At 38.7% G+C, this 18046-nt stretch overlaps 2 protein-coding genes across 2 annotated transcripts; one reads left to right on the forward strand and one right to left on the reverse strand.

The window, feature by feature from the left end:
* Window positions 1-472: 472 nt before the first annotated feature.
* Window positions 473-4486, reverse strand: LOC115440241 (ATP-dependent DNA helicase PIF1). The gene is made up of 3 exons (XM_030164463.2): window positions 3594-4486; window positions 3335-3498; window positions 473-3255 (listed from the first exon to the last, which is right to left on the reverse strand). The coding sequence occupies exons 1-3, from the start codon at window positions 4348-4350 to the stop codon at window positions 2260-2262; spliced, it is 1917 nt and encodes a 638-aa protein (XP_030020323.2). The 5' UTR covers window positions 4351-4486; the 3' UTR covers window positions 473-2259.
* A 5120-nt stretch (window positions 4487-9606) lies between these two features.
* LOC119188929 lies at window positions 9607-11730 on the forward strand. The gene is made up of 3 exons (XM_037437190.1): window positions 9607-9903; window positions 10019-11530; window positions 11701-11730. The coding sequence occupies exons 1-3, from the start codon at window positions 9607-9609 to the stop codon at window positions 11728-11730; spliced, it is 1839 nt and encodes a 612-aa protein (XP_037293087.1).
* The last annotated feature ends 6316 nt before the right edge of the window (window positions 11731-18046 follow it).

Raw genomic sequence — 18046 nt, forward strand, 5'->3', positions numbered from 1 at the left:
GGACTATACACAACATCCTGGTTTGCCATTTGATTGTATAAGAATTTTAATTTATATAAAAATGTTTTTTTTTCTATTTGTAGGTGCCCAACAACGACAGAAATGCGGAATAAATGGCTCAGAATACTGAAACATAGGTGTAGTGTGTTGGACTGGATGGAAAGCCGAATTTGTTCAAAGCATTTTGAACTGAAGTATTTTGATGCCCAAAAGAAGTTGAAAGACCACGCTGTACCCACATTGTTTTCTGTAACCTCTAATCAAAAAACACTTATGAGGGCAAGTTTTATGTTATTGTTGATTCTGTAGTTAATTGACCATTTTACTAGCAGTAAAAAGTATTTCTATGTAGGCACTGTATAGGTCAATTAAGGATAAGGTCCAATTGCACAGGTGTAGTTGTAAGCAAATTAAAGAAATGAAAATAATGTTGAAATTATTAGGGATACCAAAAAAATCATGTAATTCTTCATTGCATAATTAAAAATCTATTTATTTATTCATACATTTAAATTAAACAATCTTGTTTTCAGAATGAACCAGGCAAATCCAAAGTTGAGAGACTATTAAACAGAATGCCACAGTCTGACCTCACCAATAATATCAAACAAAGTTTAAGCAAAATGAAGGAGCCAGTCAACTTGGATAACTTTGTAACTGATGAGTTGAAGTGTAAAGCTGACGCACCCAATGAGGCACAACTGTGGCTCATGATAAAAAAACAAGACCATTTGAACACACGCTTGATGGATTTAGTAGTACAAACTAAGAAACATGTGGAAATACTTCAGAAAAGCATGGAAGAATCAAGGATGGTTCGCAAAGAGCAGGAGCAAAATATAGAGTCATTAAAATATATTGTTAAATGCTTGCAAGAAAAACATGCAACCCTTGAAGAGCAAATTGAAATATTAACATCTATTGAGTCTAGGTAAAAATTTAATAGTATAAGTATTATGTAAATCTGACACCAACCTTTATGGGCAGTCTCAAATTTGACAAAATGTAGCACTCATCATTGTTTTAAGAAATTTAGGGGTGTCATGGAACTTGAAAGAAATGTTATGTGACTAACTTCAGGTTGGTTATAAGGGTTGTTATGGAGTGAACTGGAAAATAGCATTATTTTTGTGTAAGAGACAAATTCATTAAATACATTTGCATACATTCCATATTTTTTTCTTTATTAAAGCACGTCATGAGACTTGGCTTAGGGGCCGTTCAAGTATTACGTAACTCAATTTTTGAAGATTTTTGAAACTTCCTCCCTTCCAGGTAACGCGCCGTAAAGTTTTCCTGTACGCCTCCGCCTCTCCAACCCCTCAAAAAAGTACCGGAAAATCGCTAAAATACCTTTGTTATTGTTTTGAAATAAAAAATACAATGTAACATAACGCGTTGTACGAACCCCCCTCCCGCGCCTGTAACGAATCGTAACGTTTTACAAGACTCCCCTCCCCTCCAAATTGCGTTACGTAATACTTGAACGGCCCCTTACATTCAATATAAGACACATATTCTATGTTTAAGAATTTAAATAATATAAGTAATTTTAAGGATACATAATTTACCATACAGTTAAAAATAAATTACAGAAACATTTTGTTCCCCGATTTAATTTTTCTAGTAAGAAAAATTTGAAGGAAGGTATTTGTATATATTGATACTCTGTATATCTACAGCTGTCTTAGACAAAGCTTAAAGAATATGGCTAATATCTCTAATTCCTGGCAAAGTCTAAGATCAAATGCACATGCACTTATTTATAGAAATAGTTGTATTTGGCATATTAGGGTGCACAATAGAATTTTTTGTATACAACAATAAGCACATAATCTGGTCTAGATGGGTTTAAGACACCTGTCCTATAAATAAAAGAACTAAAATATAATAAAAAAAAAGCAACAGTTGTTTATAGCTTCCAATTACACAATAATTTTATTAATTCTGTTTCATTATTAATATTACAAGCTGCTTTCTAATTACTACAAGTCATAAAAAAATATTTAGTTTTAGTTCTGAATATTATGTCTATTTCTTCTGAATATTATTAGTATACATTATGTCTATTTCCAGAATAAAATCTAGTCTTTATAACTTAGAGCTAATGTTATGATTTTTTTTCATTATTAGTTACCTAAGTAAAAATTAAATTTGCTAACTATAATAACTTAATTTAGAATGCAGTCTAAAATGAAGATCATAATTGAATTATTGAATACATAAATTAATTACTATTCCTTTCAAATATTATTAATATCATTTCCTTCGTAGTTGTTTTTCTAAAATTTCTCTTAATTTCAATTTTTTATTAGTTCTATCAGTCAAAGGTCTCCCAAGTGGCACAATCTCCATTTGCTGCAACCGTCTTCTAAACTTCTGATAAAATTCTAAAACATTGGGATCTGCCCATACATGTCGAGAGTCGAAGTCCAGTACTCTTAAAGTATCTAGACTTTGTGCCCTGCTGAGAGCAACATAAGCTTGTCCAGCCTCAAAAATTTTAGACAATGACATTTCAACACAATCTAATGTCAAACCTTGTGATTTATGTATTGAAAATGCCCATGCCAAGTTTAAAGGCACTTGTCGGCGACATAATAAACTACCATTTGAGTTCTTGACATACCAGCGCTCTGACTTGGCTGTGTATTCTTTTTTATTTTTAAATCTTACCACTGGAAGTCCTTCCTCAAACCTAACTACTACTCCTCTAGCTCCATTTACCAAGCCAGCATTGACATTTATATTTTTCAATAACATCACTTGAGCACCAACTTTTAACACTAATTTTGATGGTGCTATTGTCTGCATGTCTAAAAGTTTAGTTGCATTGTCACTATCCTGAGACACAAATACTTTGTCTTCACCATTCAAATCATTTAGTTTTGAATCATTTATCATTTTGGAGTCATTTGTGTGTGAACATAACCTTGTTGCAAGTATTCCATCACTTTCAATTTTCTGTCTTGAAGTTCCCACTAGGCGATCACTAATTTCTTTTGTAACCCTCCCTATTCTTATACTATTGAGAATTGAAATAAATTCTTTGTCTTTCTGCCTGTGCACTTCTTTGAGTTCAAAACAAAGTTCTATACATTTATCCCAGCAAGGAGATTGGAAACAGAATCTTTTGGTAGCTTTGTTTTTATCCACAACAGGTGGCAGTTGTAAGAAATCACCACACAGAATGAGTTGAATACCTCCGAATGGTTTGTCATTTTTTCTAACATATCTTGCCACTGCTTCTAGTTTCTGAAATATCGAACATCTTTATTAAGTATTATGCTAAAAAATTTAAAAAGCAACTAAATTTATGCAAATAATTAAGTACCTCAAAGAAAGCACCGTCAACCATGGATATTTCATCAATTATAAGATGTTTGCATTTTCTCCACTTTTGTGTGATCAGTGGAATTTTCATTGCTCTTTCACATAAATTTTCTATTGATCCACTGCCATCACCAATTCCAGCAAAGGCATGAAGAGTAGTTCCACCTGTAAAGAGGATTTATTGACCTGATTAATATTACATTGAATAATTTTGGAACATTTATTAGCAAGTTAACAGAAGTGAAAGAGATTGTCCATACCAATATGACAAGCAGCAACTCCAGTTGATGCAGTAGCAACAGTAACATCAGGTGCTAGTGCAGAAACAATCCTCTTCAGCAAGAAACTCTTTCCTGTCCCAGCTGACCCTGTGAAAAATATATTTTTGCCACCCAAACATGCCTCAAGCACTCTCTGCTGTTCTGGATTTAATGAACTTGTTGCAGCTAATGGTGATGGAGAATAAAGCTTCTTTGGTGCTGGTCCTCTTGCTGCGTCTTCACATTTCCGTTTCTTTGATGGGGGAGAAGGTGTTGTCAAAGTAGATTTAACAGTAATCTTATTCTTAGCATTGCGCACATCAGATACAGTTACTGGACTTATCTCCTCAAAAGCTTGCGTCTTACCGCTCAGTAACTTAGCTCTTATTGTCTGTTTCGATGGAGTTGTATTTGCCAACTGTTCTTTATCACCCGTCATCTTAACGAAAATGGTTCGTAAAAACGAAACCAGATTAGTTGGCGGTGCATTTGATAGGAATAAAGTGCAACCCGCCTCTTGAAACTTGACGCTAGCTTTACCTTCGGCCATAAACTTTTTAAAAACATTTATACTCTTTAATGCTAGTCGAATAGCTGCATGTTTCTCAGATGTTACTTCCATGTACATTTCACGAAATTCATTTCGAATAAGTCGAAGTGAAGCTGTTTTGTAGGCAACTTTTCTTGAGATTGAACCTTGAGGAGTCAGCCACTCAATGGTCACAGCGCACGACAAAAATGATTCCCCACCCTCCATTATCTCGGTTTATTTAATGTTTAATTCATAAAATAAAGTTTTAAAATCAACGTCAGCTGTGAAACGGCGGCATTATGCACATTTTGACTTTAGTGCACAACACAAAAAAGGCAATTCGTTGACAGTTGTCACTTGGCGATTAAATGACTTTTTTTTTTTATTTATTTATTACGGCTCTGGAAACAAGTCCATTGAGCCCGTCTTCCATAAAATACAATTTCTTAGAATTATTCATGTTACAAGTTTTCTAATTTCAAACTAAAAATTACAATTCTTCAATCGTAGATCGCACATACCGATTAACGCCCGAAATTAATAATGTATCTACTATCCAAGACTGAAACCTATCTTAGATTGCCGACTATCTTTCGATTGGTCTCCTATCGGCATGCCAATATCTTAACTCGCCTATCCTTGCTTGCCTTCAACGATAGATCGCTGGCAATCCTTTCAAGATGCGTTCCCTCCTGACCATTCCATTTTATGCAGAATATTCCATTCGTAAAAAAAAATACTTTTTGTATTTTCCATACAAACTATTCGTTTCAATATTTGCCTAATTGCGAAAAATAAGAATTGGAGTAATAAAAAATATTTTATGTATTTTAGCCCTCAATAGAAACAATTAACAATTAGTACATGTCATATTTAAGATACAAACTTTTAATTACTTTCAAAATGGAACGTGAGTAATGTGGTTGCTGACATATTTTGACACTGAAGTTTAATAACATTGTTCATAATATATTAATAAATGTTTAAAGGATTTAGTTTTTAGTATGAAGTACGCAGTAAACTCGGTGCCATATAATAATAATTGGACTCTGTACACATTATCCAGTGTTATGTAACAAATTACAATTCCGTTATACATAATTGTTGCATAACTTTAACCGTTTATGCAGCGCACGTAACGGAAGCTCTCAAAAGTTATCAATTTTAGCCGTTTTTGGTCCCATTGGTTATAGTGTGATGATATATAATAGCCATCCTCAATAAATGGGCTATCCAACACTATAAGAATTTTCAATTCGAACCGGAAGTTCCTGAGACCAGCGCGTTCAAACGAACATACTCTTCAGCTTTATATAATAGTATAGATAATGTATGGAAATTTTGTCTGTTTCTATGTTTTAACTTTCAACTAATAAAACTATGTTAATTTGTAATTATTATTTTGAATTACAAATGTAGATAAGCAATAAAATAAATAGCAGTGATTGTAAAGGTATTTTTATTTTTACTAAGTAAAGAAGTTATTTGTTAATGCTGTTCTTTCTCCAACATCTTGATTCTCTATATTGTTCTCATAATTAATAATATCAGCAGTTGATAATTCCACTTCAGTTGGAATTTCCTCTAGCCTGTGATTCCGACAAATATTGTGCAAAACTGCAGTTACAATTATTATTGTTTGAACTTTAGGTAAAGATAAACGCAATGTCAATGCAATCACAGGGAAGCGACGTTTCCATGTACCAAATGTCCTGAAAAAGATAATATAAATATTTCCTATTCCTCAGCAAAAGTTGATGGAATGGAGAAACACCATAGTTCCTGAAAAAACGATACAATTGCCCCTTGTTTGTACCTATCTAATAGTTCGGTAGGTACGGTATTTTTTGTAAATAATGTCAAAAATTATTTACCTTGTACATAGAAGTAACACGAATATACGAGATCAGTTTAACTAACACTGATTGGCAAGCAGATTTCGAAAGCCTAATCCAAACGTGAAATCAAACTCATCCAGGGTCTGCATGTAGTTAACTCTTTTCATTACCCGTGATGAACCGCGACTTTCAGTTTCGCTATCAGTATCGCTAGTCCCTCCAAATCACTGTCGTCACTGTCACTAGAGAATATGGATATTTCCATTGCCTTTTCGTTTCCCTTAAAATCAGTGTAAGCGATATTCAAAACATATGGAGTAAACTGAGGAATTGGTCCGATTGGAAAATGCGATTGTTTACAACAATCAAATCAAATGTCAAAACGGGTAGATAGAGTATTGGCAAGCGTAAACTGTCATTTTCAAACAGAGGGTAATCTATGATCTGTAATCCGTCCTCTCAAAGATTGATTATTGTTAGAGATAGCTTACTCAATCTATGGATTGGTTATTGGCATGCTTTATCCATAAAAACGAATGAATTATCAATCTTAGATGGCATACATTGGATTAGGATTGGTTATTAATTTCGGGCGTAAATGACTAGTGTTCAGTGTTGCCAGGGCCCTTGAGTCGTAAGTTACGTTTCGTTTCCTGAAATGTTACATTTTTGCTGCAAAAGTTACATTATTGTTTTTTTTTTTCAATTTACGCGTTTTTGGGTAAATAATTTTTAGACCCGCCAGTATTAGGTGCATTCAATTTGAATGCGTTGAATAGAAATGCGTTCGTAAACTGTTAACAATAAAAAAGTTGTATTACAAATATCGTTGTTCTCAAAAGTTACGAAAATTGCCTTAAGGTGGTAGCTCAAGGTCCATTTTCATACATTTTGTTTCGGCTTTAATCTGGGTAACTAAACAAGTATTGGCAAGTAAAGAATTTAAATTCACGTCTAGTTAGTGATTAGTTCTCGCAGTTGAAGAAAAACGTAAAAATAATTAATAATCATGGATATTTCGGCCTTTAAAATTTAATATGACGAAATTTTAAAGGCCGAAATATCCATGATTATTAATTATTTTTACATTTTCTCAACTGCGAGAACTAATCACTAACTAGACGTGAATTTACTACCAATACTTTACAGATTAAAATGTATGAAAACACCTTAAATATAAAAATTACTTACATGTTATGCGAGGGAGTCAAAAGTAACGAAAAATGTAAGAAATGTAACCTTCTGGCAACGTCTCAAAACGAAGAAGAGACGGGAGACGAGGTTGTCACCCAAATAAGACAGGTCGTCAAGGCCAAAGAAGACGGGCTGAGGATAGACAGGATAAGAAAAGCTAAAGAAAGGAAGGTGATAATGGGTTTTGAGGACAGACAAGAACTGGAGAAGGTAAAAGAAAAGATTAACAAAGGATGGGAAAAGCCTAAGGGTCCAAGAAATTAAGAACAAAGACCCACTCATCATAATTAAGGACCTCTTAAATTGCCACACGGACGAGGAGATCATCAGCGCGATAAGGGTGCAGAATAAAGGCCTTCTGGCTGGCGCCAAAAAAGAAGAAGACAGGATGGACGTCCGCTACAGACGGAGGGCTCGGAATCCGCTAATGGCGCACGTGGTCCTGCAGGTGTCGCCACAGCTCTGGAGGAGGTTCACAGAGGCTGGCGCGTTGCACGTTGACATCCAGAGAGTCAAGGTCGAGGACCGCTCTCCCCTAGTCCAGTGCTCAAAGTGTTTGGGCTATGGACATGGGAGGCGGTTCTGCCGTGGATCTCTGGATGTATGCAGTCACTGCGGCGGTCCGCACCTGAGGGCGGAGTGCCCGGAATGGATGGCGGCTGCGGCACCAACGTGCTGCAACTGCCAAAAAGCGAAGATCGCTGATTCCGGGCACAACGCCTTCAGCCAGGACTGCCCGGTACGCAAAAGGTGGGACGCGCTAGCCAGATCCGCCATAGCGTACTGCTAAGGTGGTCCCCACGTCTCTGGCCCATACGGCGCCGGGCGCGGCGTCCGACATGCGACCATACCAGGTGGCGCAGGCCAATCTCCAGAGAAGCGCATTAGCGACGGAAGAATTCATGGCAATGGCAGCTGACAGGAGATTGGCCTTCGCGATGGTCCAGGAGCCGTATGTCGGAGCTACTCGTCGGATGAAGAACTACGGGACCGCCAGGATCTTCCAGTGCGCGGAGCGGGAAGAAGGGCGGGCCAAGGCGGCCATAGTGGTCTTTGACAGAGACCTGGACGCCTTGGTTTGCCCGGAATACACCACGACGAATATCGTCGTGGTGAACGTCCGCACCAGCGCCTGGGAGATGGTGGTGGTCTCGTGTTACTTCGAGCCAGACAAGCCGCTTGACCAGTACCTCGACCACCTGAGGAGCGTCTGCCGTGGTCTGGGCCCGAGACGCCTACTTTTAGGAGGGGACACCAATGCAAAGTCGCTGTGGTGGAGCCGTGAGATCGACCGGAGAGGCGAGGAGGTGTGCGGCTGGCTGGACGAGACGGACCTCCACGTGTTGAATGAAGGCGATACGCCGACGTTCCACACGGTTAGGGGGGATAAAGTCTATTCCAGCCAGGTGGACATCACCGCCTGCTCGGCCGATCTTCTGGACCGAATCCGGGACTGGACGGTAGCCGAGGACCTGACGAGCTCCGACCACAACACCATCACCTTTAACATATCACTCCACAAGGGCCAAGGGATCGCAATAAATAGCACTACAAGAAAATATAATACCGGTAAAGCAAATTGGGAAAAATTTAGGGAGAAAATTCAAAATTATAAGTTAGCACAAAATATCAATAAATTAGAAGTAGAAAAAATTAATACACAAGAAAAGTTAGAAGAGGCAGTGGGAAATTACACCAAAATTATAATAAAGGCCAGTGAAGATACGATTCCGAAAAAGAAAGTTAGTGCTAAATATGCGATCCCTTGGTGGTCAAAGGAGCTCGAAAGGTCCAAACGCGAGATGATGCGCCGGAAACGCCGCATCCGTTGGGCGGCACCTGTGAGGAAGGCGTGCACAATACGGGCATATAAAGAGGCCAAGGAGGCATACGAAACTCTGGCAAAGAAAGCCCAATCCCAGAGTTGGAAGGAGTTCTGTGGGAAACAGACAAAGGAAGGACTGTGGGATGGGATTTATCGAGTAATGGGCAGGCTGACTAAGCGGCACGAAGACACGCCACTCGTGAGGGAAGGGCAAACCCTGGGTCAGGAGGAATCGGCAAGATATCTTGCCGAGACCTTCTACCCGGCCGACCCTCACGAGGAGGATAATGAGGATCACCGGCGCACTCGGGAGCTCGCCTCGCGCGTGAACGACCCGGTCCATGATGAGATACATGACCCACCGTTCACGCTCGGGGAGCTCACGAGTGCGCTGGTGACCTTCAATCCCAAGAAGGCGCCCGGATCGGACGGCCTGACCTCCGACATCTGTTCGCAGGCGATCAGCCAGGATCCGGAGTCTTTCCTATCACTGGCCAACAAGTGCCTAGAGCTGGCCTACTTCCCAAAGATCTGGAAGGAGGCCACGGTCGTTGTGCTGAGAAACCGGGTAAGGATGATTACTCGGTTCCCAAAGCACACCGACCGATAGGACTGTTGCCAGTGATGGGAAAGATTCTGGAGAAGATGCTGGTGGGTAGGCTGAAATGGCACATCCTTCCGAGGATGAGCCACCGCCAATACGGCTTTATGCCACAAAGGGGCACCGAGGACTCCCTCTATGATCTGATGAGTCATGTCAGGGCCAAACTTCGAGAGAAGAAGGTCCTGATCATGATATCGTTGGATATAGAGGGAGCCTTCGATAGCGCCTGGTGGCCGGCAATAAAGGTCCGGTTGGCGGAAGAAAGCTGCCCACCAAACATCAGACGGCTGGTCGCCAGCTATCTGGATGATCGGATGGTCAGGGTTCGATACGCGGGTGCCGAGTCTGCACGCAGGACCGTTAAAGGTTGTGTTCAAGGCTCTATTGGGGGGCCGATCCTGTGGAACCTCCTCCTTGACCCCCCTTTTACAGGGTCTCGAGCGCCGGGGCGACTATTGCCAAGCTTTTGCTGACGATGTCGTCCTGGTGTTCGACGGGGACTCCACAGGAGAAGCTCAAAGGCAGGCCAATGCGGCTCTGGCCTATGTGCGGGATTGGGGTGTCAGAAATAAGCTACGGTTCGCGCCACACAAGACCCAGGCTATGGTTATCACCAATAGACTTAAGTATGACACCCCGATCCTGCACATGGGCGGAGTCGACATTGGTCTGTCTAACGAGATCAAGCTGCTCGGCCTCCTAATAGACCGAAAACTGACCTTTAACGGCCACGTGACGCAGGCATGCGCAAAGGCCATAGGCCTGTATAAAGTGCTCGCGAGGTCGGCCAAGGTCCAGTGGGGATTGGGACCCGAGGTGATCAGGACGATCTACACGGCGGCGGTGGAGCCCGTGATCTTGTATGCCGCAAGCGCATGGGCTCCATCAAGCCGAAAGCTAGGTGTCAGGAAGCAGCTCGGAGCCATCCAGCGCAGTTTCGCGCAAAAGATGACGAAGGCCTACAGGACTGTCTCTCTCAACTCGGCCCTACTGCTTGCCGGAGTGCTGCCCCTTGACATCAGAGTGCGGGAAACCGCACTCCTATATGAGATCAAGAGGGGGCACTCTAGCGAGGTAGTGGGTGACCGGGAGGTGGAGGCTCCTGTGGCCTTCGTCAACTTGGACCACCCGGCGGAGCGGATGGGCGGGAGCTTCCAATGCCTGACGGATGGGGCGGAACTGGCTCGGCACGTCGGTGAGGGTCTTAGTATCTTCACCGACGGAAGCAAGATTGATGGGAAAGTCGGAGCGGCGCTGTCCATATGGAACGGTGCCGCCGAGACGAGTACCAGAAAGTTGCGGCTCGAGCCATACTGCTCTGTCTACCAGGCGGAACTTCTCGCCCTCCGCAAAGCCGTGGAGGAGGCGCTCCGTAGCGGGCTTCCTGCGTGCGGCATCTTCAGCGACGCAAGGTCCGCTCTCGACGTCGTCACCAGAGGTGATTCCCTCCACCCCATAGCGTTTAAAATAAAAAATCTACTAAAAGAAGCCGAAAAACGCACCCAGAAAATTAAGCTTTTCTGGGTGAAGGCACACGTGGGGTTGGAGGGAAACGAGAGGGCGGACGTACTCGCTAAGGACGCCGCACAACACCTGAAGACCCGTGCGCACTACGACAAATGTCCGGTTTCATTCGTCAAACGACAGATCCGAAAGGACTCGATTGACGAATGGAGCCGGAGATACGCGGACGGAGAGACGGCTTCGGTGACGAAGCTGTTCTTTCCGGACGCGGTCGAGGCGCACAGGGTCGTAAGGCGGATCGTCCTGGACGCCACACTGACGCAGGTGTTCACGGGGCACGGCGGGTTCTCCGAGTACTTGCATCGGTTCAAGTGCAAGGAGAGCCCGGCGTGCCAATGTGACCCTGACGTTCGGGAGACGGTCCCACATCTCCTGCTCGAGTGTCCCATCTTCGCAGTCAATAGATATGAGCTCGAGATGGCATTAGACATAAGTTTAAAAATAGATAATATAAATAGAATAATTAAAGATAGATATAAAATAGATAGGTTTTTAGAATATTGTAAACAAATAGTATATAAGGTCAATAATAGAAATAGGTAAATAATAAGAATTGCTAAATGTATATAATGATATATATATAATTTTAGCAATTAAAACAAGCCTCAAATATAAGATGAATAGACTAAGAATATATATAAGAAAATACAAGTAGATAAATAGATTAAGAATATATGTAAGATAATAGCCGTACATAAATAGTTATGTATAAACTCAGAAAAAATGTAAAAAATAATAAATAAAAAAAGAAAAAAGCTAAAACTACCCCTTGTCCTGGATAGGGGGAACGAGGGAGGGACGTAGAGTCCCTCAAAAAGAAAAAAAAAAAAAAAAAAAAAAAACCTTCTGGCAACACTGCTAGTGTTGTCTAACAACTTTTTGTGCTCCACTCGGCATAAACTGCACACTAACTATTGTAAAACAATACTATAGCAAAAACCACCAGTCACTAAAATCAATTTCTGCTTAAAGGGCAAGCCTAGACCTATTTAGGGGAAAACCTATATACTGAATTGTCAATCCTGATTCTGAAGATTTTTTTTATGTTTAAACCTAAATCTGAATCTGACATTATAGCAGGATTTGACATCTGACAGTTTTGACGACGATGATACAGACTAAAAAAATATGCTAAGCAAAACATAGATTTATTATCTACTTTACTCTGTCTACGCTGCAAAAAGAAATAAAACTATATAACTCGGCCTAAATCAACCGTTTTCCAGTAATATCCTAAACCTGGATTACCTTGTAAAATATTTAACACACTTACGTATATAATTTTGATAATAGATGTCGCTAGCTTAGATATTATAGTAGTCTCTGTTGCCGTTAGATGTCACTTAAATATTTAATTCCGATAAGTATTGTATCATTATTTTATAAAAACATTGATGCTATTTTACCCAGATTTAGTAATGATTTATCACATTGAAAACAGTTGGTTAAATATTTGTCTTTACTAAGATAAATATTTACCACAGTATCCTATGTACACAGCACGCCATCCATGTAGTAAATAAATTATTTTTTAAAGCAAATGAATATACACCGTGTCCTTTTTTTATTTACAGTATATATTATATATTTGCCTTTGAGTTTTAATCATGCGGTGCATATTGGGCGGGTAATATATTTTATTTAATAAGTCGTATACAACGTAAGAATATGTTTTCTAATAAACGCTAAAGGGAAAACTATAACAACAAACTCATATTGACACCACAAGAAGTATCTACAGTTCATTATTTATTCTCCCACTTTACTATGAATGGTAGTGGACAATTAATATTTCCAACTCCTCTCTATCTTTCTATTTGATTAATTTCTTTGCACGATATAAGGTAGACCCTGATACTCGCCGATCTTTATCGCCCGGTGTTATAAAATGCGTGCTACTGCTGATCTTGGTTTACTGTAGTTGTAGTGGTTTTGGGTTGTGATGGTTTGTGGGTGTGTATAGGTTTGTGGAGGAGAAAGTCTCTAAAAATAGAGGTATCCAGCTCCATAAAAAATTGCCTCCAGTCTACGGGTCTGGCAGTGGCGTAGCTTGAGTTTTTACCAAGACAAAATTGCCGGCTCTAGTCGCTAGGCAAGAGCAATAAAACGGCCTTTCAAAAAATAATGAAAATTCGGTGCCCCTCGCTTGCACGACCACCACGACCTTTTTTCATGTCCTAACATTCAAGTTAGAACTTGTTGCAGCCCCTAATGGCGCCTATGGCACCTTACCTAAGAACTGGTATTGTATGTAACTAAGATTTGCGGTGTAGGTATGAATTCGTAGTTCGGTTTCAGTGACCTTGGCCTAAGGTAGCGTGAGGTCTTAAGTGTAATGATAGGTAAATAACGATGAAACATAATATCTTCAGGGGCGACATATCTTTTTATGCTTTATACGAGTGATATGTGAGTAACAATCAATTATCAAACTCCATGTTAGCTACTCTGCACTGGGTAGGTATACCTAATTATGGTCAAATTACCAACATGATAAAATAATGAATGTTCACTGATAATCCCAATTTCAATAGTAAATCATTGGATTTGAAAGTATTTGTAGCGAGTACATCCACGTAATAATTAATAATAGACAAACACCTCCGAAGAAAATTAAAGTCGTCATCGACTAAACGTAATGCACGGTACACAAGTGAAAGATATTTCTGGAATAGTTGCCACGGCCGGTGACTTTCCTATACCACAAAATATTAATAGATTCATTATCTATTTTTCCAAAAATATCTTATTAATGTTACTTTGAACAAATGTAATTTGGTTATGATTTAGAAATATGGGATGTTTTAACCAATAGCTAGTAATATTCTTTCTATAATATGTGTTCAGGTAAGTACCTATTTGACTTCGTTAATATCGATTGGCAGCTACTTATATCAAAACATGTATGACAATCAACATTGTCTTTGGTCACAATAAAGTTGTTTAAACAGTTTGTCGGCTTTCCCAAAGAAAATAGCGGTGGGTATATCACATCGTAAATGTATCAAATGCTTTTGTATCGATGCCCGCAATAATTTCTTTTCGCACTTATTTGTCGTATTCCGATGGCCGCCCAACAACCACATACGTAGCTTTAGAGAAATCCCACACGGTATTGCAGTCGCGCATTCACTAAACATGCAATTTCAACTAAACATTGCAACATTGCAATAATGGGTGAGAGGAGATATCTACGATTCAATGTTCGATCAAAATCTATTATATTATCTATTTACTTTTACCTATTTATCAAGCTACAATCTGACGCCAATAAAGAAAATAAAAATAACTAGATATACAGATATTTTAAAAGATTAAGTGCCTACTCCTTATTGGGTAAGTAGGTAGTAAACACATCTAGCGAAGAACATTAAGAAAGTTATCATCCCCTCACATGGTTCAGGCTACAGATGTTCTAAGTGAAGGGGATTAACGCGTCGCTAAGTTTATTTTGTTAAGAGTTTTACGACTGTGTCGTTTATTTTCATACTTTTTTGTGTTTGCGGTAAGTGGCACCTGATATAGATAACGATGCAAACAATGGCTCATTAGCTATTGTTACTTAACCAGTTTTGTGTAACTTGCGGAATATTCAAAACGAATAAAGGAAAGATGAAAAATACAATTCTTCCATATAATTTCTATAAACTTAAGTATATCTAATATTAGTTTGTGTTTTTTAGAATGAAATAGAAAAGCCGATGAATGGTTTTGGATTCATTTGGGCATAAAGGTAGATCATGAGTTTTGATTTAAGTAACATAATAGATTAAACTACAATTTAGCCCCGCATATCCTTTGGTACCTTTATGCATTTTCCCACACGTGCAGTGATGAGCAGCAGTTTATATACCTTGTTAATGTACGAAGTTTAAATTTAACGTATTTTTTAAAATATCTGATATTAGCGACCCGCCCCGGCTTCGCACGGGTGCAATGCTGATACTAAATACACTACAGAAAAACTGTGAACGTTGTATATAAAAACATAGCGGCCCACTCTGGCTTCGCACGGGTATAACATAACAAAATAACAGTATTTCTCTACTATTTAATGGATGTTATTATACATATAAACATTCCTCTTGAATCACTCTATCTATTAAAAAAAACCGCATCAAAATCCGTTGCGCAGTTTTAAAGATTTAAGCATACAAAGGGACATAGGGACAGAGAAAGCGACTTTGTTTTATACTATGTAGTGATGTAGTGATAAACTGAAATATTGTTAGGTACCATCTATAAACGTAATGAAGTAATTTTATTTAATGCATATATTAATATGTTTTACCGTTTTTTATTCTCAAACAGAATGGTCTGGTTGTATTAATAGAAATATAGCCAAGGGGTAATTTTGTAGTAAAGTACAAAGGAGAAAACATGCTTTCCCACGCGGTGCCGCGCCACATCTGCACACCGTATGCCAAAAATAGTGTTGCCCAGTGATGACCATTGTTTTGTCTGAATAATAAAAACGGAGATTAGGCTCTAAACGGTAATATCGTAATAAATAATAAAGCGTCTTGGAATTATTCAGCGCCATAAAACATCTGCGGAGGCCTCCACAGCTGCGCTTAGAAGAAAATACGTCACACGTGTGCCTCATCTGTAGTCTAGTTTGTTTGCTACCTGAATAACCGATAAGAATGCTATTGTTCTTTCGAACGAAATTCGGTTTATTCCTTAGTCAAAATTATAGCATGTTAAACATCTGCGTCGCGAATAATAGGCTGGATTCGAACTTTCAAGAATTTTTGCTAATTACTTGTAAATTGATCCGATTTTTTAAGTGTTTCGCCGAAAAAGGATTAGTAAATACCGCTTAAAGCGCAACAACATAACACTTAACCGAGGACGGTCTAGCCGTGTAGGTAATTATAAGTAACAACGAATCCTATTTCTTTTACTATTATTGTAAATATGTATGTTTGCGATTTAATTTAAATGTTTGTTATTCACTATACTCGCATAAACCGCTCAATAAATTTAGATGCAATTTGGCAAACGTCTTGAGTATTGCTTATAGGACACTTTATTATGGAAAAATGCAATTAAAGATCTTTTATTTCGGCCAAGCTATTAAGTATACACGCGGGGTTACGAGCAAAAGCGATTTAATCACATTATTCATATTAAAGTGATTAAGTTTTATATATTTCACATAAAACCTATTTAGTACATTTTTATACTAAAACTAGCGACCCGCCCCGGCTTCGCACGGGTGCAATGCTGACTATTTAATGGGTGTTATTATTATACATATCAACCTTCCTCTTGAATCACTCTATCTATTAAAAAAAACGCATCAAAATCCGTTGCGTAGTTTTAAAGATTTAAGCACACATAGGGACAGAGAAAGCGACTTTGTTTTATACTATGTAGTGATAGTAAGCATCCATGGAAGTCATTTGAAATTGACATGAATAAATTTTCAAAAGTTCGCACTATAAGTACGACTTGAAGGGTACACCTCCGGCAAACCGAACACAGATGCGTCCCATGTGTGGCTCTCTTCGCTTCGCCGACGCCGACGACGCTATACTTACGACTACCATACTCTGAGACGTTACAAGGACAATTTCCATGTTATACGAACAACATAAGCAGCTACTAGGTACATATACACAATATCTATGTATCAAACAAGCCTAGATTCTATAATTATTGTTTTATTTTTATAATGATTTCTTATGTTTTCGCGAATGTTAGACATTAAAATAAAACTATTTTGCGGATTTTACCGCGGTTTTTATAGTATATTATTCTCCCGACGTTTTGTGGACATTGCAGCCATCTTGGTCACGGAGCGGGGCTGGCCAGAAAAGGGACAGATATTATTTTAAATTAGGTGTCCTATCTACCACGCATTGGCACACAAACAAAAAAAACCACTTTGTGTTTTTCTTGATCAAGAATATCTACCTAATGAATGATTATATTTCATACATACCTACTGTCTATTGATTAATTATTGGATTATAATTATGCATAAAGTATTATTCATCATGGGATAATAGTTGACTCCTGTCATAGGTAATTTTTCCTAATTAGTGATGAAATCGTCGCCACCCTACCGTCACCCCGTATTGTCCAGCGTTCACACGAATTTGTTTTGTTTCAGCAGATGCCCGTAACGCAACCCTGCTTACATTCCTACCTACTCGGAACCATGCCAACTAATTACACATGAAAGTCTAAATAACCCATTATGTTTTAAAATATTCTTAGCAAATCGATGTTAATTAAACAAAGACATCATATGACGAATTTAGAATTATACCTGTTTTTTTGCAGCCATACTCAACCTTTTTTTATAGGCGCTACAAAGATGTCTTAGTTATGGTGCCTCAAAAATTTAATGAAAGTAAAAAGTATTCACAATTAACCGAATTATTTTATTTTAATCAGGTCAGCTTACAGTTGTATTAATCTGGGTCAAGCTTCTTCAGTATTAGTAAATTTTTCGAAGTATGGTATATAATTCTGAGAATCACTAGATAGGTTTACCTATTAACAATTCGCGATAATGCAGCTCAGTTAGAAACTATAATATTAGTTTGTGCAACTACTATAAAAATAAATATTATACATAATGTAGATTATAATAGATATCAATTTTTCTTCTAAGTAGCTAGACGCGGGTTTTGGATGACGTCGGTGAAGATCATAAACAAAACCTTGGAAAAACTTGGATTTAGTTATTGTAAAGCATGAAATAGATTTTGCCGCTGAAACACGGGTTCGTCCATCTAGGTGCACAATATCTATTTTGACATGACATTTTCACATGATCCATACATATAAATAAATAAAATAGCGCGTCGTCAAAATTAAGTAAAAATGTTACAATATTCTATGAATTTTGCATAGTTTAAGTATTTTCTTACAGGTAAAATTGTTATCTCTATTCTCTGTTTAATAAACAACCTAAATTAC

Source organism: Manduca sexta, chromosome 10 (genome assembly GCF_014839805.1).
Source record: "Manduca sexta isolate Smith_Timp_Sample1 chromosome 10, JHU_Msex_v1.0, whole genome shotgun sequence".
NCBI lineage: Eukaryota > Metazoa > Arthropoda > Insecta > Lepidoptera > Sphingidae > Manduca > Manduca sexta.